Source organism: Aulonocara sp. 'chitande type north' Nkhata Bay, linkage group LG23, assembly GCF_057382095.1.
Source record: "Aulonocara sp. 'chitande type north' Nkhata Bay isolate Kocher_YH1m ecotype deep benthic linkage group LG23, A_spYH_male_GT1.1, whole genome shotgun sequence".
In the NCBI taxonomy this organism is placed as follows: domain Eukaryota; kingdom Metazoa; phylum Chordata; class Actinopteri; order Cichliformes; family Cichlidae; genus Aulonocara; species Aulonocara sp. 'chitande type north' Nkhata Bay.
Genome location: NC_141365.1, coordinates 46,699,275 through 46,722,923, shown reverse-complemented (window position 1 = coordinate 46,722,923; position 23,649 = coordinate 46,699,275). Strand labels below are relative to the sequence as shown.

The window sequence follows — 23,649 nt, the reverse complement described above, 5'->3', positions numbered from 1 at the left end:
CAACAGGGGAACTTGCAATACTTGCAAAGTGGATATTTCATTTAAGGGAGGAAACACTACGAATATGCAAAAGCATTTGCTCACAAAACACGCGATGACCTTAAATGAATCTCGTGAATCTCAACCCAGCAGCAGCAGTAACGTTTGCACGTCCTCTCCCGTTAATGCGGCAGGTAAATAATCAACTAACAGTGCATATTATGTTAGCGCGATCTGCCTTATTACAAAACCTGCTATTACTGTGCATTTAGGTGACCATGATGAGAGAGACAGACAGAGTCTGGCTGGCTCAGGTGCTGGCAGTTGTTGCTGCAGTCTACCGGTGTCCTTTCAGGCCAGGATAGACGAAGCAGTGACTAAGTTTGTGGTAAAAGGTTTGCACCCATTTGCACAGCAGATGCCCCTGATTTTCGGTAAGTGAATGTGTTTAATTGTAGGCAGGGTGTAATGGAGGAGGTCACTTTAAGAGGGATGGACTTGACCTCCTGACTATGAATGATGTAGATGATAAGGTGCTGACTCTATGAATCCACAATCTCAACAGGGTTGTCCGATAAGAACAGATGGCGTATCCACAAAATCCACTGCCACTCAGGTATCTGCCGTTCACTCATTTATTAACAAGAATCCGAAGCACACATCCATAATGTGAGTGAGGGGATTTAACAGGCTGTAAAATGCTATATGCCGTGTGGTGAGTGATGGTGTGGTTTCTGTTGGAAAGAACATAAAAGTCTTCCATAATTATGTGAACAGAGTGAATTAAATGTGTAATACAACAATACAAACAATACTGGATAGTGGAACATTCAACCAAAATAAGGGAGTGTCAACAAATGCTAATTTTACTATTTACATAAATCCTAACTAGGCACTTTACATCAGAGCTAACATGAGAAATTAGTGACGGTCCCTTAATGACCGCACGGCAGAGGCTGCTTCGCAGTAAACGGCAGTAACAATCGGTAAACAAAGTATGCGCCAAGGATTAAACAAGGGAGGATAATGGCCGCAGCAAAGAACAAACACGATAAAACACAGAAACTTACAGTCTCATGGACGCACACCGCTAACAGCATTAGAAGGAACGAAAATCCACACGGTGAGTAAACTCTGCTGACTCTTCCCACCTGCAGCTCCGACCGAACTCTCTGCGTCGACGTGTGCGTAGTGATGAGGTAGAATTGTGTCTTCTGATTGGCGAAGAGAATGGGTTGCCTCACCGCTCATTGGCTAAACGGTAGCAGTATGCTGATATCTTACTCCGCAGATGTGGCTCCGTTCATGAGTTCTGCGAACTGGCTGGCCTTTTGTACACAGGGACATTACTGGATATTCTTGTGTTCTTGCTACAGATTAATTTATGTTATACTTTGTTATTGCTACAGAAGAATATTTATTTTATTATTTTACATTTACAATTTCTTTTCCTGGGGACCCTGTGACACCCCATTGAAGAGCCGTAGGCTGGATCTCTTAAGATCTCACTGCTGTGTTTGTAAGGCCATGTTACTCCTAAATTTATATCTTGTTCAAAGAGAAGCTATAAAACAAAGTTCTAAGCTAATCGACCTTAGTGTTCTCCTTTTTTAAAAAGAATAGATAAAGAATCGAATCGTTAAACAGAATCGAAAATGGAATCAAATCGTGAAAATCTTATCAATACCCACCCCTATCTGTGACTGGAGAGTCAGATTTTTGTTGAGCTTCACACTTGCAGAGGTAAGTCAGTTTGCAGAGATCCCTCCCACCCTGGCTTTTATGTCCTAGATTTCTTATCTGAAACAGTAATATTTCAGTGACTGCTGCTTATACCACACGTTAATACACGCTACTGATCCCTGATAGGAGAATCATCAATTTTGGCAACAAAGAAGCCTGGTGGATGTTTGTTTACAGTCTGATGATGGGACATCATGCTCTGCATCTTCAAAGTTTGCCTCCTCATTATTATTCATACCCAGTAATGTGAAGTATGCTCATATCTACTATAACTGAACCAACCTGGTGCTCTTCATTTATGGAGGCTGTTGAGTCTGAATGTTGTGTATCTCGTGTTCTCTGGGCTTTGTCCTCAGTCTTTTCGCAGGATCAGAAAACAAAACCAGGAGGCGCGTAAATGTTTCTTCTCCATGATGTTTCTTCAAATGTTTCTTCTGGATGATGATAAGACTGTGACACGGGATGCCACCTTTGGTCTTGTGATGAAGCAAAGGTCAGGAAGAAGTGGGATTAACTGGTACCCACATCTGAGAAGGATGTACAGGGGCACCTGCAGCCAAATCCAAGCTTCAGGTTAGTTGTAGTTGCAGAACGCTATAGACTGAGACAGCTGAGGCATCAAATGTTTGATTAAACGGACGAACAAGAGAAGTTTCTTCCCCATAATTATCACTTCTTTGTCACGGCGGGGTGCGCCGGTGTGTAATGGAAACAGGACCCAAAAGCAGATGAGGACGAGGAGTTGAAGGTTGAACAGAAAAAGTGATCCTTTATTAGATGACGGCAGAAGTAAACCAGGAAACCAAAGTAAACTGACAAGACACTAAGAAACAAAATACTAAACGGTACTGAGACCAAAAACTATAACTATGACTGAGGTGGAAATAAACAGGCTAAGACTATGACTAACGTGGAAATAACAGCCGAAAACTAGACCTATGACTGAGGTGAGGTAAACAGACGACCCGACAATGACATGCAGAAAACAGAGGGCTTAAATACATACATGAGGTGATCAGGGGAAGTGGAGACACATGGGGGAAACAGCTGACTGACATAAACCTAAATGACAGGACCAGGAGGAGGAAAGCTAAATACAATGAACAAAGAACACATGACACTGTCAGAATAAAACGGGAAATACTAAAACTAGACATGACAACACAACTTAACAGACCTAATACGTGAAGAATAATACAAGAACCCAAAACATAGAAAACCAAGGGAACAATAATAAATAACAGCTTAAACTAAAGCTAGATAGGAAATGACACAAAACTAATCACATATCAAAATGAGACAAATACAAAAATGAACTCAGAGCGCTGGGTCAGAGACCCAGCCTGTGACATTCTTAAAATCTGTAGCAACTTCAAGTCTGTCAGCGTGCTGAGCATGCTCAGAATGTGACAATATATTTTTGTTCAATATTTAATTTCTTTCAGTTGCAATTGTTAAATGAAAAAAAATATATATATATTCTTATAATTTAGCAAACTAATTTATCAAAAAAAATATACATATATCTGTATTAGTTTTAATAAATTAATTTGACAGCTGTATTGAAAATACCATATTGTATTCATACAGAATCAGTTTGGTATCATTGTTTGTCTGATTGTTGAAACTAAGAGCTGCTTTGATCTGTTAAGATCTAAAGTATCCAAAGTTGAGCTCTGATGTTTCTTCACCCTTGTGTGTGTGATATGTGATTCCTACATGCTGGCAGAGCAGAGCGGCAGTTTGTGCTCACAGATGGTGACGGTGTGGAGAGACGGTGGTGTTTCCTCAGAAGAACCAGCAGAGTCACTTGCTGACTGATGTTCGTCTGCACTGCACAGAGGAAATCAACTGACCGAGGTTTGTCCAGTGACGTGTTATGAAATGTATATTTTGGTTTTATGCTTACAGTTATGATTTTCTTTACAGAGGCTCTGCAGAGGTTAGACAAAGCAGAGAAAACATGTGCTTTACATTTTACTGTGATTTATTGAGATATTTGTTGCCTGATGTTCAGCAGGAATGGAGAAATAGAATCAAAGGGAGATGTTTTTGCTGTTTTTGTAATGATGTAAGTAAATCTTCAATATTATTTATTTGCTTGGTTATATTAGGAGTGTTTCTGAGTGAGGGGGGAGGAGTCATCATCCAGGTAAAGTGACGTGGATCAGTGGATACACTTGTCTCCCCTTTAAAGGAGACGATCCAAGTCATCCTTAAATGTTAGTGCTTTCAAATACACAAACATTTTTAAAGGACAAAAATGAACATCCAACTTTGACTGTAATACAAAATAAATCTTTGCATGTGTGTTTTCAAACTCTCAGATGGGCAGCATATCAGTCTTGGACTGTGTAACCTGCCGGAGCAGCACTGAATGACCACCACACATGAGCATGTTCCTGCAACATTCAGCATCTGATCCTTCATCTGTGTGCTTCTGCTTTTGGTAAGTAGAGTTACCCAACTCCAGTATTTCTAAACACATGCCATCCATTTCTGACGGCCTGGTTACTTCCTGTCAGTTACTTTAGAAACCATGTGGTCACCTGACCTAACACTGTTTCTTCTTCTTCCCCTTAATGTTCAAGTGTCACGTGTCAAACAGCTGGAGAGGAAACTACACCAGTGTACTGGGATGTTTCACCAACACGTGCCAGATGCTGTTCCTTCACGGTGACATCACCAGAGACAGCCCCACCCACCTCAGGACCTCGCCATTGATCATGATGATTATAATGATGACAGCGAGCGGAACTAAGACTGTAAAAATCCACGACCAGAATGTTTCTTTCTAATTATTAATGAATACTGAGAGCCTCTTTCTGTGTTTTGTCTGTTTTGGGTTTTTACCTCATTTGTTACTAACAAAGTTCACAAACTCACACAGTTTACATTCTGTATGTTTCCATCTTTACCAGCCACACTCTAACTGCATTTAAGAAAATAATCCTTAGAAATCGTCCTTTTTCTCTTTTGTAATTGATGATAATTCAGTGAATATACTGCGCTGCTTCCTTTTATTGCGTCTCACACATTGCTTTAAGTTTTTCAGTGTCCAGTTATTTTTTACTGCTGTTTGAATTCTCTGTATGTTTGACCCTGTAGACTGTTTGATGGACTGCTTGTCTTCCTGTTTGTTACCGCCGCCTGTTTTTTAATAAAGATTTGGATTTCTGACTTCAACACAGCCTCTGCGTGTCCTCCCTTTGTGTCCTCTTCCTCTGTGAATGTGCTGCATGTGTCACAGATTCCTTTTATTAACAGCTTTCCCACAGTGAGTTGCATCAGCATTCATTCACAGCACATTTCAGAAGGATTCAGATTAATACAGTGATCTTACAGTCAGAATGATCCTGACAGAGTGCCACTGTAAATGATCTTTCATCAGGTACATTTTAAAGTTCAGTATTTCAAAGCAGGAGTTATGAAGAATCATGCTGGCATTAGGACTAATAATATGTACTTACAAAGTCAAAGTTTTTTAATTATGCTAGAATATTGGAAGACAATCAACTTTTAGTGTTTTCCGCATATTAATTATTCTGAAATAGAGACGGTGACCCTAACTGTACAGAAGCACTAAACAACTGACAATCTAACAGACATCATTGGCCTGAGCTGTCATGCACAGTGAGTCTGATCCTTTGCTGTGAGAGTCTGACAAGCATGTTTCTGGTCAGTTTGGAAGAAATAATATCACAATGTTGATCTTTTTTCCAATATTCCTTCTCTTTTACAACATAAACTGTGATCAAAGGTACTTATGTTCACAGCATGTAATAATACTGACAGTCCAGGGCATTGTGGTCTGTTGAGCTAGGGTTAGGGTTAGGGTTAGCAATTCAGACATATGTAATCAATATTAAACGTCTCTGACGTGGGCCACTGTGTTGGGAAATCCATACCAGGCTGGAAGGAGTCAAGGTAGGTGAGCATCCACGAGAAGACAGCAGATGCATCCTACTAATACTGACAGGACCAGGAGACTCCAGAAACCGAGCATCTTCTCTTCAGTGCCATCCTCTCCTGTCACCCTCTCTGCCCGCAGCTCTTTGAGTATGGGGTGGAGAAGGGCGCAGAGAAACCCTTATTACTAATTTGTATTATAATTCAGTTTTCATGAAATATTTATATTCAGTATTGGTCCTTTTATATTAATAACCACGTATCCACCCAGGCTCATGGTGGGGCAGGGCTCTGTCCTGGGATGCTTGAGTACAAGGTAATGTACACCTGACCAGGTATCCAGTCTGCCAGAATTGTTTTCAATATTTGGTTCAAAAACATGAGTGACAACAAAAATCCAACTAGGATTCTTGCATATGATGAATGAAGTCTGTCTTTGACTGTATTGTCCAGCTGATCCATCAAACCCCCAGCAGGTGAACCTTATTCATGACATAACACGGCAACAATGTAAAAAATGAAACAGCAACAGTCTAAATGTAAAGTGCATTCTAAACTCCTCTTCAATAAATCATATTCAAAGAGTCATTCAGGACTGTAAAACGTGAACTACAGAACCCAGAGTCTTCATCATTAAATCTCTGGTTGCTTCATTTTTCTATCCTATATCAGATACTTTAAGGTTAGGTTAGGTAAACTTGCATTCTCATGGTGAGGCAAAGTGCTTTATGTGTGTGTGTGCGTGTCATGAACGGCTATAAAAGGCCTATAATTAAAGAACAAAGCGGGGTTTGAGTTCGAGTTGCGGCAGACTGTCACTACTTGTAAATGGAACGCAGCCTTCCTGTGGCGGACAGCTAATAACAGGAATCGGACGCGGTCCACCCAAGTCCACAGCAACCACCATAGCAACCGCCTAGCATGACCTTAAAAACACATTCTGTCTTCATAACGATCAAAAACATGAAATGATTTGCAAAGTGTGAAAGTGTTACAGCTGCAGAGAGCTATGGCGGTATCTTTGGAAGCTGTTTACATAGCTAATAATATACGATGTAACCATGGAGACAGTCAGTCACGTGAGCTAGCGGTGCATGTTTACTACAGTGAATAAGGTGATTGCGTGCACAGCGTCCACATGCTGCAGAGGGTAAAGACATTACTTCAATATTGTTTTATATTGATGTATATTTGCCTTCTGTTGACCATCACCTCAGGTTCACATCACAGTTTCAGCAGACAGATGCACACTGTCTAAATATGAACACATTCAAAAACTCATGTCTCAGAAATAAGCACAGCTGTTCATGTTTGTCATTAGAGTTTTATTTGTAAGAAAATTATGAACTTCATATTGTGCATCAAATAAAAGAACATTTCACAACTCTGAGTCAACAGAAACAGGAAACAGAAATGTCTCTAATGTAGACGTGTACAGTGTAGTGTAAGCATTAAAAGATCATAAAGGAAACACTAACATTCATGTGAAACTAATTGTAATAAAAAATGAGCAGGTGCTTTATAGATGTAAAAGAAAGAATCTGAAAACAACACTTTTTTGGTCTAAGTGATCAAAGTAGAAAACAGAACTGATGTTCAAGAACAAACCGTAGCTGCACTAATATTACACATCTCCATTGTTGTGGTGAACAGACATGTTGCTTTTAAAACCACATGCAGTGTGTGACCGTGACTGTTCACTGAGACCATGAACGCCACTTCGCTGAAGCCTTCGCCTTCTTCTTCTTCTTCTAAATTGGAAGCAGAAGGAGCACGAGCTGCTTTGATCTACTGAAAGGAAAAAGCAGAACATCTGAGCTGAAACCAGTCAGCTGAAATCATTAAGACAGGAACAAATTCAATGCAGTGTCTCACGTATCTTAGCCTGTTACAACTGTTGATTCAAGATAAATACGGTTAACACACAGTGTCAGGGAGCTCCAGTGTGGGAACTAGTGGCTTTAGGTTTGTAGTCATTTAACTTTCATCCATTCATTCATTTAATTCAGGAGGAAGAAATGCCAGGTTGATGCAGGCTGGTTACATGCATTTGGTCCCATGCTGTCTTTAACTAAATGGCTTGGTTCACTTTATGGCTGGGCTGTATGTGGGGTTATATCATGTTATTTGGGCAGGAGTACCTGTCCCCTGTTAGACTTAGAAAGTTTCTCCATAAGTAGAGTTTCTAACTCTTATAGCACATCTGTGGCTGACAGCTTTTTGGTGGCTCTTTTCTCTTTGTGCTGAATATCAACACTGAGATTTCTTAGACTGTAAGCTTTACTTCAGCACAACCACTTGTAGAAGCTGCCACTCCAAATGTCTTTTGATAACAAGAAAAAAATACCTTTTCAGTCCACGGCCTGAAGTTCTTCTCTGACATCTTCTGCCATCAGCTTTGTCTGCTGGTTTGAAGACAATAAACCACAAAAAAGATGATTTAGTCACTTTGTCTGCGTCATGCAGCTCGAATGTGTCGTGTAACGATGTTGAATAGCCGTCGTTATCCTTCTGCTGTGTCAGTAGGATTGTACTGTACAGCATCTCATTGATATGTGAGGAACGCTAATGTAACACGATAACAGACTTACATCATTAAAACATAAAGGACAGGAGATATTTAGATATTTTTATATTTATATTACATTTTATAGCTGACGGATATTACTAAATAGATAGAATTTACTAAATAGCTGGATGAACATGAAAAATATGTCTATAATAACAAATGACCATGAGAGCCAGTAGAATTAATTCAACTGGACACTCAAACGACGTCCTTAAATGCTCTTTAAGTGGCAGAACAAACGAACAAACACTTAATCGCTTACTTGAGATGAAATCTGCTCAGCTACTTTGAAAACAGCTTCTAACTGGTTCCTCCTTTAACAGGAGGTTTTTCAGACTGCATGTAGCTGTCCTCTATGTCAGCTCACACATTTACATTTATGTCACACTTATTTCTGCTTTCCCATTTTATAATTATTACTTACATTTTGATTAGATACCTTCAGTTTGTAAATGATCAGATTACATAATTGGAATACAATGTATCCAATTCAGGGTTGCGGGAGGATGAAGCCTATCCCAGCTGATACAGGACAAAGACAGGCTGCCAGTTTATTGCAGGGCTAACACAATATGTGTAACAGAAAATCCACTTAAATGTTTGATATTTCTTATAATAAGCATAATTATGACTATTATTTAAAGGTTTCTTTATAAATACATTTTGATTTTTTATAACCTCTAAAATATAAACCTGAGCTGTTAAATTCTGACCTCTGACCTCACTGCAGCTCCTTCTTGGAAGTACGTCTGCTTCTTGTCTTCCCCCAGTGTTGACCGCCTGCCCTTGATATCATGTACTGTACCTGAGGAACAGAAAAGGACAAACACTTGCCTTCATTTAAGAAGTACATTCATACAGAGGTAATCTATGGAATCACACTAGTTCACCCTTTGGGAGAAATCAGTTCCTGTGAAACATTTCTGTATATGAACATCATGTGGAGAATGAATGAAATGAGTTCTTCCGGTGACTCAGCAGTCCCACACTGACAATTGAAATCTAGTTAAACTATTAAGCATATTTGCTCTTCTGAAATCTGTGTTAAACAACAACAAACATAAATTAGTAACAAAAATACAGCTGAGTAGAGGCTTTACAAACCACCAGCAGCCATAATGCTAAATTTTAATCTTCAAATGTTTCTGAGCCGTCTTCAACCTGCTTTTAACACATTAAAGTCCCACAGTCAGTGCAGCAACCTCTGTAACTTTACTTCACTTCAGCAGCATCAGCTCATGTTCACATGTTGATTCATGGTTTTCATGGTTGATTCACCTCATTTTTTAAAAAATGACCTCTGACAGGAAAGTCTCATTTCTTTTTTTTTTTTTTTTTTTTTTTTTTTTTTTTTTTTGTGCCTGTCTCGTTTGGCTCTTTTGCCATCAGAATTGTTGTCTAAAGGCAAAGAAAGATGCCCAACGGATTTACTTTACCAAACTGACCATCCCAGCCTTGCCGTAATGGTCCATTTGATTCACCTTTTATTGTTTATTTTATTTTCACTTGCTGAATACGGGACAGACTTGACTGGGGGAAAGAAGGGGAGAAAGAAAGAGGGAAAGAGAAACAGCTGAGAAGAGGGACGGGGGAGAAGGGCAAAAAAACAAAAACCAACAGAATGGGCAGAAAAAGAAAAAAAATGCATCTAATTAACAATTAACAGATATGTTAAGAACATAATAACATATAATTTAGGCTTTTTTATTTTATTTTACAAACTCTAATGAACGATCTATATGACACAGCCTTGTACCCTAATTGTGCCCTGTCACTATCAAGGCCATCTTAGTTTGGATTTCAAAGTAAAAGCCCTGTGAATCTTCATTTTTGAACTACTCTTTCAATGACTTCATAATGCTCTGAAAAGCAAAAGTCGTATTTCCAAATACTATTTGAACTTTGTATCAACACTTTCCAACCGCAGTCTTTTTCACAGTGATACCATATCAATATCAAGTCAGTCTGATTTTGCTTTTCATAGTAATGGCCCTTTGAAATTGCCGATATTTGACTTAATCTTCTAATGATTCAAAATGCTCTAAAATGAAAAATTCTTGTTTCCACAGGGTAATTCCACTTTAGATCAACAGTATACAACCCCACAGTGATACCATATCAATATCAAGTAATTCTGATTTTGCTTTCAAAAATAAAAGCCCTTTCAAATTGTCCATAATTGACCTAACTTTTAGTGATTTCAAAATGCTCTAAAATGGAAAGTTCCTGTTTCCACAGGGTAATTCCACCTTAGAATTATTCTGAAATGTTTTTTTATTCTTTCTGTTACTCACATTTATGTTTTGATGTGCAATGGTGTTAGTTTGAATGACATCTCCAAGGCCCTTTAATTTATAATTGTCTTTTTGGTTTTTTCTTTTTACTTTGTTTGTCAAGTATTCACCACATTTAAAACCCACAAAAAAAAGACAATAGTTAACTTTAAAATTAGTACAGAGGTGGACAATAAACTCAGCTGTGGTGTCTTTCGTCTTATGCAGTCAGAGAGATTATTGAATGTTTGGGTGGATGTATTTTCCTCTGTGGTGGGTTACGATGTGCGCCCACCACCCAAGGCTCCGTGGGGCTTGGTGGTGGTGCTAATGTAGGCCCCCGTCCGGATGGGCCTTTGTGGCTTCCAGGGGTGCCTACTTGGGTCAGCGGGGGACCTGGCCCCACGAGAGAGTACTTTGCCTTCACTTCCCTCCCCTCCTCATCCCCACTCCATCACACCGCCACACATGCAGGGCTTTGGCGTACAGTTGTTTCACTGAGGTGGGTGTGAGACATTCCTGCTGTGTCCCCTTCCGACCACCTGTACCTCAATTTTATTCCACAATCTATACATCAACATCACTTGTGCTGGGCATGCTGAATGGCGTCCAAGGGATGGTCTGTGTATTCAACCTCTCCTAAGTTGCCGGTGCCCACGTCTCAATTTTAAATACATGTAGATGGTAATGTTTCTTGGCAGGGGCCGTGCTGACACCAATATTTATTCTCTACTGTTACTTATACTTATCTAGGTTGTGGATGTGATACTTGCTGTTGTGTATTGTGTTATATTTTTGCTTGTTTTCTTTTCTGTTTTTTTCTTCCAGTAGGTAATCCAATGGAATTTACTGTCTTGTGTCACCGTCCCACATCCCCTCTGTTTTTCCCCATCTTTTGAACGTCTCTTGTCTAAGTCTTAATATTTCCTATCAACCACTTATGTGTATTCCTTTGATAATAACTGCAAATTTAAATTTTACAATAAAATGATTGAATAAATAGAGATATTTTAAAATTTTAATCAAGTGGAGCAATATTGCAAAGCCATAATGGTCCACTTGAAAAAAACAAAATCTGTTGGAGAGCCTATACCGCCCACTACTGGACATGCGAGCTTTGAGTGTCTGACTCTGTCGACATTCCAAAAGCTAGAGGTGAAAACATGTCATTTTGAACATAAAAGTCTTGTGCAGAAAAAATGCAGAAGAAGGAGAAGGGGTGAGTTCGTTTTTTAAGTATAAACTTTAAATATTAACTTTTAAAATTTGCTAACAAAGTAGTTCATCTCCAATTACATGTAATTGAGTAATCAAGTCTTGTAGCTAGGGATGGGTACCGGTGTCATAAACGGTAGTAACCAGACCGAAAAGCAGCGCACATTTCAGTGCTTTATTTCGGTGCTTTTTTTTCCTGAGCTGTGATACACTTCTAGCCAATCATTTTATGTTTCTGAGGATAGTAGGCGGGTCCAGGTACGTACGTTCTTTTAGAGCAGAGCTACAGATTAAAAATGCCCAAGACGAAGCGGTCAAAAGTCTGGCTGTACTTCACAGCAAAATATGCAAACTCAGCAGCCTGCAACAAGTGCTTTAAGTTGATACTGTGATACTGTCAAAGGAGGTAACACCTCGAATCTGATGAAACACCTGGCGACGCATAGCGTTTTTTTTAAAAGCCGAGAAATGCGCCGTATTTGATAGCTTGCTGCGAGACCTCACACCGAGCGCATCTACTGCGGGTGTGGTGCCTGTTATCGGACCCGGATTTAGCAACATCCCCAAAAACCCAAAGAGTAGAGTCCTGGCCCCTAGCCCTGCCAGTGTAGCAGAAATGATGAGGATGATGATGCAGCAGCAGCCGTTCTTCTCTGCGTGAGTAGCTTAATGTTGTTCCTGTGTAATTTACTTTGAGTAGGCTAACCACGTTATTACATTAATGCACGTAAGGTGAACTAGCAAACATCATCATAGCTACATGCGGCTGTCTTCTTGTTTGATGGCAGATACTCCCTTCACCCTGGACAAAAAGGCTAAAATGACCAAAGAAAAAGTGGAAAACAGCTAAACATGAGAGGTTTTTGGACAAAGTTTGTGTTTTTTCCATTGTTTAAGCACTGCTTCCAGCCAAGAGTGATACCATATATGCCCCATAGCTGTAGAAAAGGCTAACATTGTTATCTTTTTACAAAAAACCAGCTGAACATGAGAGGTTTTTGGACCAATTTTGTGTTCTCCATTCTTTAAGCACCGGTTTGAGCACCGTTTGAGCACCGGCACCGTTTCAAAAGTACCGATTTGGCACCGGTATCGGATAAAACCTAAACGATACCCATCCCTACTTGTAGCCTAGCCTAAGATATTAGCTAGTTTATTTCTGATTGTAAAAATGTCTTTTTTCTTATGTGTAACACTTAAAATTACATTTATTTCACCATATTTTTTCGATAACAGGCTTCGCTATGAGCAAAAACAAAAAAAGATTTGCGCACAGGACTCAGGCAAAGTTGTAGCATACGGCAGAAATTAATTAACACGTGTTCTATAACAGGCACATCTGTTGCTAACAGGCAATGGCTTTTTAACATCAAGTGCTGCACATTTTCTTCAGGGGCATTGCATTTCACAAAAACATGTTCAAATAGTACTTGAATAGAAACAAAGTTGATAGTTTTGTAATTAGTGGCACCGATTTAAAATTGTTCTCAATTCATTGAGAATATTATACATATTCTTTATAAAATGTTATGATTTCAATGATATAAATGACAATGTAATGATTTCTTTTTTACACTTAGAGTCTACCGCTTCTGCTTATTTGGGGTATGTATTTTTTTCTTCTTTTCTTTCATATACATTTTCCACGAAAAATAAAACTGAAAATGCTATATCTTCTGTTTTAGAACAAAAATAAAACGATTACAATCAATGAAATTATTGAAACTGTGGAACAGCTGAAAAAACATGGCATCCAACTGGAGGACCATGCACTTCATAAAGAAGGCCCCTGGGGTCAAGTTTGCCTGACACTTGGTATTCAGAATAATCAAAATAACCGCTACAGAATTTGTGATGCATTTCGTCAGGTTAGTTCTTTTCACTTATTTTTAAAAAAAAATATATTGTATTAAATTATTTAGTTAAAATCAAATTTATTAAAAATGTATGCCTGTTCTCTACAGAACTTGTCTATACCAGTCAAAGGGGATTCAGATAATGGACAAAAGCCACCAGAGCAGGTTCCATAAATAAAATTCTATGTGTTTGATATCAAATATGTTGGTATACCAAATTTTAGTCAATGTGTTACTGTTGAAATTATCCCTAAAATTAATATTGTTACGGGTAATGTCATTTTCAACAGGAAGAACTATCAGCTGCCGCTTCTCTGTCACCGGACATCTCCTCGCAGGAAGATGGACAGCTGTCTCCTGCGCAGGTCAGTCTGTCTGTACTATCATAATTTCTCCTTAACACTTCCATGTAATTACACTAAAGTTACACCTCTCAACTCATGTAATAGCAACCAGAAGAACTATCAGCTGCCGCTTCTCTGTCACCGGACATCTCCTTGCAGGAGGATGGACAGCTGTCTCCTGAGCAGGTCAGTCATTAAAAATGCTTTCACATAAGTTATGATTGGCGCTAGGATCATTGTTTAAATGACCACTTTATATTACATAAAAAATATTTTTAAAAACACAATATACAATTAAATAAAGAATTTTATCAAATGTTGTAACATAGAATGAAATTTATATTTCATGACACTTCTCAACATGAATTTTTGCTATATATTCTGACATTAGAAACACTGGTTGTTAATATACTTAAAATACACAAGTATTTCAGGTATATTTACTGATATTACGGTAGTTATGTAACATGGACAAAATGTTTTCTCACAAAATAAATTTTTCCTCTTTTTTAGCCTAACAGCAACTCATCTGATGATGGATTCATAAGAATCAGGGTCCCACTTGCAACAAATTTTTTTTTCCTGAAAAGGAAAGAATGGACTAATATAAAAAATAAGAGATCCCAAAGAGGATACAAGGGACTACAGTGGACAAATCTGATTTCAGACGGAATACGGACAGTGTTTCCATATTGTTCCTTTGCCTTCAAAAGGCACAGAGTCAAGGCTTTGGACTCAGTAAGAAAGGGCCCTTTCTTCTGGTGTCTGGGTTACTGCAGTTTTGAGGATTGTCCAGTCACTGTCACTGTCACTGTAGATAATGAAGACGATCTAAAGGCAAAAGTCAATTTTCAAGGTCTCGAGTGTGTGCACAACCACTATGAACTAAGAAGAAGACCTGTAAGAGCTCATAAGAGAGATAAAATTGGCCATGAATTGGAAAAGCAATTACCTAGAGCCATGTATCTGGAAACAATGAGCAAAATGGATGATGATGTTGTGCAATCGGGCTGTAGAGATGAAGTTCCAACTCCTCAAGTGTTGAGAAACATAGCCTTGGAAATCCAAAAGAAAAGTCGTCTTCATCATAATGAGATTATGAGTCTCCAGTTAATGGTGGCAAACAAGAAGAACAACCCAGAGGATGTATTGCAGAAAGTGATGTTACATCCAAAAGGTGTTTTTTTATGGTCTTCCAGGAGCATTGAGATTTTCCAGAGCCGCTGTCGGGAGGACATACTTTATTTGGATGCTACAGGAAGTATCATGAAAAAAAGAAAGGGTTCGCCTCCTTTCTATGTTTACGAACTTGTAGTAAGAAATCCACGGAAAACATCCTCTCCCCTACCAGTGGCTACATATTAACATGTGACCATACCACTGCCTCAGTTACATATTTTTTGGAAGCATTTCTGACTGATGTTGCAAGGGCCTTTGGGCGCAAAGCCATGCGTTCACCTTTAATGCTTATGTGTGATGGATCTATGGTCCTAATGCAAGCTATCTGTTTAGCTTTTGCAAAAAAAATCTCTCTGACACAATAAATCATTATTATAACATCGCTTCGGGGAAAGGAAACAAGGAAGACTTCGAGGTTCCAATTCTTCACAGATGCCTTAGTCATGTTATGAAGAATGCCAAGGAGATCTGTAAAAAGTAGTAAGTGTAGTCCTTTTAATACGGTATTCACTTGTTTGTTTTTTATTGTGACATGTGACATGGCATTTCATTTTTCAATTTGGGAAAACATTATTACTGTTTTGGAAACACTTAAAGACAATTTTTTCTTTAACTGCAGTGCACCAAAGAACTACCATCTTGCAATGCACACTTTTGGAGTCTTCACTACTGCAACTTCCTTAAAAGACCTCACTGACATGGTTCAAAGTGCTGCAGTTGTTTTTGGGAGTCCGTGTAGTGGTGAGAATGTCGAAAAACATTTTCACAACCTTCAGTTGTTGATGCAGAAAGCCAATGTTGATGTTGATGGCAATGACAGAAACTCAAAAGCTGATGAGGACCTGAAGGTAAACTGAAGTCAATTTTTATTAAAACTAAAGGCTAAACTTTTGCCTCTTATATATCTTTTTAAATACTTTGGAATAGCATAATAACTGTACCCTCAAACACAATAATAACATGGACTGAACCACCACTCACAACCACTAGCACTTTATATAGCCTCTGTAGAAACTATCTACACCCTCACTTATCTTAACTGCACTACTGTATAGCTCTGTGTAAATAATCATTCTGTACATTCGATAATCTTTAATCCTACAACTGTTTACAACTTGCATAGTTCCCATTTCTGTATAGCTGTATATCCCAGATTCTGTAAAGTTATTTATTTCATATTCTGTATAGTTTTTCATATTTATATCCTGTTCATATCCTGTACATAGCTTGTACTCACTACAGCCTGTACATACTTATAGTTATAGAATATTCACAACATACTTCATACCGTGTACATTATAACATACCATAATAGACCCATTTCTGTAATATACTCACATATCTATATTATTGCTAATATATATTGTAATATATCTATATCACTAAAGCACTTCTGGATGGATGCAAACTGCATTTCGTTGCCCTGTACCTGTGCATGTGCAATGACAATAAAGTTGAATTCTATTCTATTCTATTCTATTCTATAATAATCACAAGTCACAAGTAATTTTAAATGTTTTATACAACATAATGTTGGGTTTTTAGATTATAGATATGAAAGACGAGTGCACACAATGTTCAAATCACATAATTATTCTGTTTTGTCTGTTGGCTAGGGAGTCAAGGGAAACAACCTCTTTGGGAGACATTTTAAGAAGCTCATTTCCAACACATCATTGGAGATGGATGGTGAGGCAAACCCTTACTACAGCAAGGGGCTCATGGAGCACATCAGCAAATATCTTCTTCCTTTTTCTGGATTATGGTCTGCAATAATGTTAGGTAAGCCATTTTAAAGTAGACAAGTAATTAGTTTATAAAATGAAATTACACACATCAATATTATTCTAATCTTCAAAATCCAAAGGTGACCTTGGAAGACATGGCACTGGGAAAATGTATGAGCAGTACCACAACAAATACAATGCCTTAAGAAAGATCAAGAGACAAGTAAGACACATGATTTTTAGTATATATACATATTTGTGTGGTGTGATTGAGAAACGGCGGGTCCAGAGGAGTCATCTGTATTGCAGATCATACAACATTGCACACAACAACAATGTGTATCTTTAAAAAAAAATCACATTTAATGATTTCTTAATTTGATTTTTCAGAATATTACTGAGAATAATAAAACGCAGGGGATAATGGAGAAGAGCCAGTGGGATCTGAAACATATCCGTCTACATTCGGGAAGGCTCACCAGGCTGGATGACTTTGTTGTCCAGTATCAAATCAGTCACACAGCGCTGCTGAAGGAGTACGAAGACTCAAAAAGAATGCTTCAAAGAAAGGTTTGCAAAATGACTGGCTGATGTCCATCAATGCTTTGCCGTTTCAAAATGGAACATTAAAAAAAAGTCTTCTTGATGTGGTGGGATATTGAGGTGCCCCACGTTGTGATGTTATAGCTTGGTTGCACCTGTGTGTCTTACTGGACATTTTTGTGTGTTTTGGTTTATTGTAAATTAAGGAAAATGTTGTCACAGCATTTCACTTGTAATTCCTAAACAATGTTCAATGACTCATATTTTTGGTTCAGAAATTTAGAGTGGACGAAGAAAAATGGAAGGAACGTCGCCAAAAAAGAAGAGGAGATATGTAACAGTACTCCGCAAGCCATTTCCTTTCAGGAGATCTTCAAAGATGGTATAAAATGTTGCGCAAATTTATCGTTCATATATAAAGACCAATATTTTGCATAACATTTTTTGTATTTCTTGTACACGATATTTATATAGGTTGCTTCCTCTATGGCCCCGAGTTCCCCTGTGCAGACTGGTAGAGTTGAGGATGTTACCTTGGAAACTCCAGAATTCCAGGTAGGATTGACAACTGCTAACATAAAGGATTCATCAAAGTAATAGTAATGCCTTCTTTTTCCATAGAAGATCCTTTCCATGACACAGTAATCAGTCATGGACACGTGTATGAAGGGCAAATCTTATTTATTTACATGTTGATATTCATGTTCAACTCATTCGATGTGAATATCCAGGATTTTGGTTGACTAGTTGTAACCTTAACTGACACACCCCCACTCCCCTCCCTCCAGAATTCCTAGGTAACAACCTAATATACATATCTTCCACTTCCAGCATTTGACTGCTCTCCGGCTTTTAAAGGTAGAACGGTAGAAGCCTGGGACTCCTAGTGTTAAGTGGGAGGCACCAAAATTCAAAATGAATGCAGTGATTACATGGTAAATTTTGGGAATAACTAAATAAATAAATATTTTTTCCTCAGTAGAAACTGAATGGGAAAAAGCATTCGGGAACATAGTTAGAGTATGGGAAAATTAACTTTGCAAGTGTTGCCATTACAGCTTTGAGTTTATATAGTTACCAGTGCTCAAGGGTGGCTGTAGCTCAGGTGGTAGAGCAGGTCATCTACTGATTTGAAGGTTGCTGGTTTGATTACTGGCTTCTCCTAGTCTGCATACCAAAAATCCAAGATACTAACCATAAATTGCTCTCCAGTGCATCCATCGATTGTGTGTGAATGTTACTTAGAACACACTTAGAAAAATCTGCTTGGGTGAATGCACAAGTTGTGTAAATCGCTTTGAGTGCTCAGAAGAGTAGAAAAGCGCTTTATAAGAACCAGTTCATTTACCATTCAAGACTTGGAGTGATACATTTTGAATGAATTTTCCAAAGACATATTGTTAATAACAGTCCATAAACCTTTGTTAGAAATAACAAAATCATGTCCAATAGCTGGTAAGATCGTATGTTAAGTGTGTTTTTCTTTAATGAGGAGGTCCTGTCTTTGTGGAAGAAAAGAGACACAGAGGTTGTGGTTTCTGTGCTTCCCTCAACAAACCATGGTACGTCCATAATTATCCGCCACAGTGATTTGCGAACCCTTCGACCACACCTGTGGCTAACAGGCGAGGTATATCAATGATTAATTTAAGCACTCATAACCACAATAATTCGACTGTGTAATGTAATTCAATTAAAAGGACATTATCATGTAATTATTTATCATTAACACAATTTAAATTATATAAATTACATAGCTTTGTGTTTATGAAAATTCTTTACGTAGGTAATTGAAGGGCTTTTTCATTGTCTGGCAAAAAAGGAGCAAAAGGGGATCTACATTATGAACCATTACACAGCGGGCTTGATTTTCTTTGGTGATCGGACACAGCTTTCTCGCCAAAGCTTGCGGAACGTAAGATGACTGTCCAATGTCCATATAATTATGTTCAAATACATTTAGAAAGAATTACTGATTGAATGCTAATAGAATTCCACAAACTGTAAGAAATACATAAATGTTTTCTGACAGGTAAACTTCGATCAGTAGCAGGCCATTGTCACGTTTGTTAACATTAAAAATGTACACTGGAAGTTTCTGGTAAGCAACAAGATTATAACTTTAAAGCCTGTGTATTTTTTTAATGACGATATATTAATATTGTTTTAATGATTTATCTTTGCTACAATTCATCAATGCAGTGAATCACACTGTTTATCTCCTTGATCCTGCCCCAAGTTCATCAGAGGAGGAAGACTCTAAACTCGCTGCACGTAAATTCAGGTACTTAGGCTTCAACACATTTTGTTATATGCAAATAGGCTTTACAAGTTAGTTTACTACAACTGCATTTTTGTAGAAGCTTTTTGTACCTGGCCCCACAATGCGTGTTTCTCTGTTGGCATCCTCTTGGCCAGGTCTCATTTGCAAAATAAATCAGTACGGTTATTATAAAAATTATCAGGTGAACAAATTATTAAGACAATAATTCTGATGGCAAAAGAGCCAAACGAGACAGGCCAAAAAATAAATAAATAAAAAATAAATAAAATTCTCTTTAATTCTGTAAAATATCTTTTTTTTTAAATTAGGAAATATGACATATACCAAATTGTATTCTGCTTTGTAATAATGTGCGGTGATTACTTAAAAATGAGGAGAACCCGCCACGCAAAAACAGAATGGGTCGACATTAAATGGAAGGGAGGTGTCTTGACCCATCCAGTGCAGAAGGATGGCTTCAGCTGTGGAGTATTAGTGGTGATGGTAAGTGATGATAATATACATTTGTATATAATTTCTTACTTGTTTGCCATGCCATCATGCCATGGTCAGAAGAATATCCACATCCATAACAGTAGCTGTAATAGATATGAATACATCTTAATTCTAAATTTCACAGTATACTGCACAAATTAAGTATATGGTTAATACTTTGGTGCCCTAAGTCATGCAGATTTTGTGACATACTCTTTTTAGGATTTGCAAATATTAAGGCTGCACAGCGATTGCAGATAGTACTTATACTTTAAAGAGAGCAAGTCACCGTAGGGAATTATTTCCTGTGTCATAATGGTGCATTATCAGTAATCTCATTCTCTCACTGAGCACGCTCTGGTGAATGGCTAGCACATCATGATGCAGGTGGTATGTATTGTCCAGCATTGTGGTTAACTTGGAAAACATCCACATCTCTGACAGCACCTTACGAGACTGTAGGGCCACCCTGTGGACTCACTTTATTGAGTCTCTGTGGCACTAGCATAACACAGGTTGCGACTCTCCACAACATTTTTATAGAATGTACTGAGTATTGCCCAACAGATGTTAAAAGAAGTCAGCTGCCCACACATTGGAAGCAGACTATATCTAATAACTAGTAACTAGAGATGTTCCCTACTTCAGTTATTCATCAGCTTAAAAGAATATACATGGCTCTGGCCCTTACTGTAGAGTGGAGTGTTATTTTTAACCCTGTCCATTTTGTTCTCTATGTTTACAAGGTATATCACATAGTTATTCATCCACGATGTCCATTTCAACAACTGAGTGTTAGAAGTTACCTGGTGTTCATAAAGACTTAAATCTATTTATTGCTCTTTGTTTTTCATACTGTTTATGCAAGATTATAAACATCAGAAATTTTATATTGAGCAGAATTGTTTTTTTTTTTTCACAATTAAAATTTTGAGTATTTCTCGGTAGATGTCACGGGCAGTGATGAAAGTATTTCCAGATTTTCCCGTCATGAAATTAAAAACATCAAAAGAGAAAATGGCAGAGTAAAGAAAATTGATGGCTGTGGAGATACTACAAGCATCAGGTTGGTTTGGGGGTGAATAAGAGAGAAAATGTGTGTGTGTGTATATATATGTATTTTGAATGTATATGTGTGCGTGTGTAGATTGAAATGTATTATTCTGTTAGTAGTATTATTATAGTGCACAATGGCACTTTATGCTGTGGTCTAATCGATAGAAATTTTTAAGTACACAGTTTAACATATGCATGAATTGGCCTTCAATTAAAAATGTCTATCTAATGTGTTTTGATCCTGTATTTTAGTTTTTGACACTAACAGCAACTGTGCCATGTGTTCGCTGACCAAGCCACATGGATCAGGACCTTCAATGATGAACTGGGTGAGTTGGAGGGTATTTGAATTTCTCAAAAATGTGTAAAAGTCTTTGAGTATAAATGTTTTTTTTTTTTGCTTTGTCTGTTTAATTTTAAATAGATACAATGTGACAACTGTCAAAGATGGTACCATGAACAGTGCCTTGACATGACCAACAATGACTTTAAAAAAGCAAAGGAAGAAGCGTGGAATTGTCTCCTGTGCTGTTAAACCACAGACTTATTGGATGCTTGTGTCAAAATATTTGAAGACGTACTCTGTTGTCTCCACCAAAGTGATAATTTGAGCAACATAATACGGTGAAACGTTTTCATACATATTTCATTCACATTTCCGTGATGTTGTCATTTACCTTTAAAGCACCTTTAATGTTATCATGACTGCACCTTTTGGAATTTACAATTTACTCTCCTTGTATTGAGCTGTTTTCTGGGTTTTGTTTTCCAAGATAAACAGATTTACCTATGTTACTTTTATGAAAATAGTTATATTTCATAACATTACAAATACAAAGAAAAGATTGTGTCATTAATATGTAAAGACAAGAAATCCACTTCAGTAAATTTTAATAAATAAAATCAGAATGACTTTATATTGATATGGTATCACTGTGGGGCTGTATACTGTTGGTCTAAAGTGGAATTACCCTGTGGAAACAGGAATTTTCCATTTTAGAGCATTTTGAAATCACTGAAAGGTAGGTCAATTATGGACAATTTGAAAACTCCTTTATTTTGGAAGGCATAATCAGAATGACTTGATATTGATATGGTATCACTGTGGGGCTGTATACTGTTGATCTAAGGTAGAATCACCCTGTGGAAACAGGAATCTTCCATTTTAGAGCATTTTGAAATCAATGAAAGTTAGGTCAATTATGGACAATTTGAAAGGGCTTTTGTTTTTGAAAGCAAAATCAGAATGACTTGATATTGATATGGTATCACTGTGGGGTTGTATACTGTTGATCTAAAGTGGAATTACCCTGTCGAAACAAGAATTTTTCATTTTAGAGCATCGGTCACTCAGGCACAGCTGGCTGCCGGCGGAGCTCACGGGCGCGTCACTGCAACCCCCCCTGGCTTCTGCTCCGCGGCTGCTGAGTGAGCCCTCATCTGGGACTCTCCTCAGCTCTTTCTGGGACAGTGGCGCGGCTGCCCCTCTGTTAGTCTTCCTTGGTCTCTTGTGTTCTGGGGGCCTCTGGATGTCTGGAGTTTTGATCTCCTCCATACCTGCTTCATGCCCTGGAGGACGGGGCTGTGGCCCCCCCCACACCCTCTAGCAGATCATTACATGAAGGAACCTTTTAAAAAAACAAGCGCGCCCATGCTCACAGGTGTACACACGGGTGATCACACCCACAAACTACACCCTTTTTGGCTCCTACCTCAAAGCACACTGTGTTCTGTTGATCTTATGTGCTGCACAATAATGTTTAACATTTAGTATTTACTGTCATATTCCCATATATCATTGTGATGTTGTTTATTCTATTACTCTTGTTCTCTTCTGCTTGCTTTCTTTTTTCTTTCTCAGCAGGTGATCCAGGTGATTGATATATGCATTTTTTTTTCTTTCTCTGCCCGTTCTGTTGGTTTTTGTCTTTTGCCCTTCTCCCCCGTCCCTCTTCTCAGCTGTTTCTCTTTCCCTCTTTCTTTCTCCCCTTCTTTCCTCCATTCAAGTCTGTCCCGTATTCAGTAAGTGAAAATAAAATAAACAATAAAAGGTGAATCAAATGGACCATTACGGCAAGGCTGGGATGGTCAGTTTGGTAAAGTAAATCCGTTGGGCATCTTTCTTTGCCTTTAGACAACAATTCTGATGAAAAAGAGCCAAACGGGACAGGCAAAAAAAAAAAAAAAAAGGAAATACGACTTTTGCTTTTAAGAGCATTATGAAGTCATTGAAAAAATGAAGATTCACAGGGCTTTTACTTTGAAATCCAAAATAAGATGGCCTTGATAGTGACAGGGCACAATTAGGGTACAAGGCTGTGTCATATAGATCGTTCATTAGAGTTTGTAAAATAAAAAAAAGCCTAAATTATATGTTATTATGTTCTTAACATATCTGTTAATTCACTCGAAGTTGGCTTTTATTTTGAAATCCGGTTTCCACATCCATTCCCGTAATACTTTGAATACGCAAAAACAAACTGGAGGCTGGCTTGACT

General features: G+C 38.0%; 3 protein-coding genes, 1 long non-coding RNA gene and 1 pseudogene across 6 annotated transcripts in view; 3 read left to right on the top strand and 2 right to left on the bottom strand.

The window, feature by feature from the left end:
- LOC147302806 (protein NLRC3-like) overlaps positions 1-23,649 on the bottom strand; it is a 341,154-nt gene that overhangs the window by 173,439 nt on the left and 144,066 nt on the right. The window lies entirely within an intron of this gene.
- The window catches only part of LOC147302807 (NACHT, LRR and PYD domains-containing protein 12-like), a 291,268-nt gene that overhangs the window by 127,112 nt on the left and 140,507 nt on the right, over positions 1-23,649 (bottom strand). The window lies entirely within an intron of this gene.
- On the top strand, positions 391-4,897 carry LOC147302815 (uncharacterized). Of its 3 annotated transcripts, XR_015127321.1 has the most exons (7): positions 391-413; positions 545-1,973; positions 2,079-2,295; positions 3,452-3,582; positions 3,837-3,944; positions 4,050-4,171; positions 4,314-4,897. It is a non-coding gene; the product is annotated as an uncharacterized LOC147302815 (long non-coding RNA). The 3 variants fall into 3 exon arrangements; XR_015127320.1 differs by having other exon boundaries at positions 397-1,973; positions 3,457-3,582; XR_015127319.1 differs by having other exon boundaries at positions 397-1,973.
- On the top strand, positions 15,501-17,675 carry LOC147302814 (uncharacterized). Its single transcript, XM_086282124.1, has 6 exons — positions 15,501-15,547; positions 15,687-15,915; positions 16,684-16,849; positions 16,935-17,017; positions 17,185-17,364; positions 17,613-17,675. The coding sequence occupies exons 1-6, from the start codon at positions 15,516-15,518 to the stop codon at positions 17,673-17,675; spliced, it is 753 nt and encodes a 250-aa protein (XP_086138250.1). The 5' UTR covers positions 15,501-15,515.
- Positions 18,803-21,882, top strand: LOC147302813 (uncharacterized; annotated as a pseudogene).

What these genes read in the sequence shown, in the direction of transcription:
- LOC147302814 (XM_086282124.1), top strand. Translation starts at nt 15,516, where the DNA reads ATGAAGAATGCCAAGGAGATCTGTAAAAAGTA. An exon ending in ATGGTCTGCAATAATGTTAG is followed by an intron (nt 16,850 to 16,934) that starts GTAAGCCATTTT and finishes CAAAATCCAAAG; the next exon opens with GTGACCTTGGAAGACATGGC. An exon ending in TAAGAAAGATCAAGAGACAA is followed by an intron (nt 17,018 to 17,184) that starts GTAAGACACATG and finishes TTGATTTTTCAG; the next exon opens with AATATTACTGAGAATAATAA.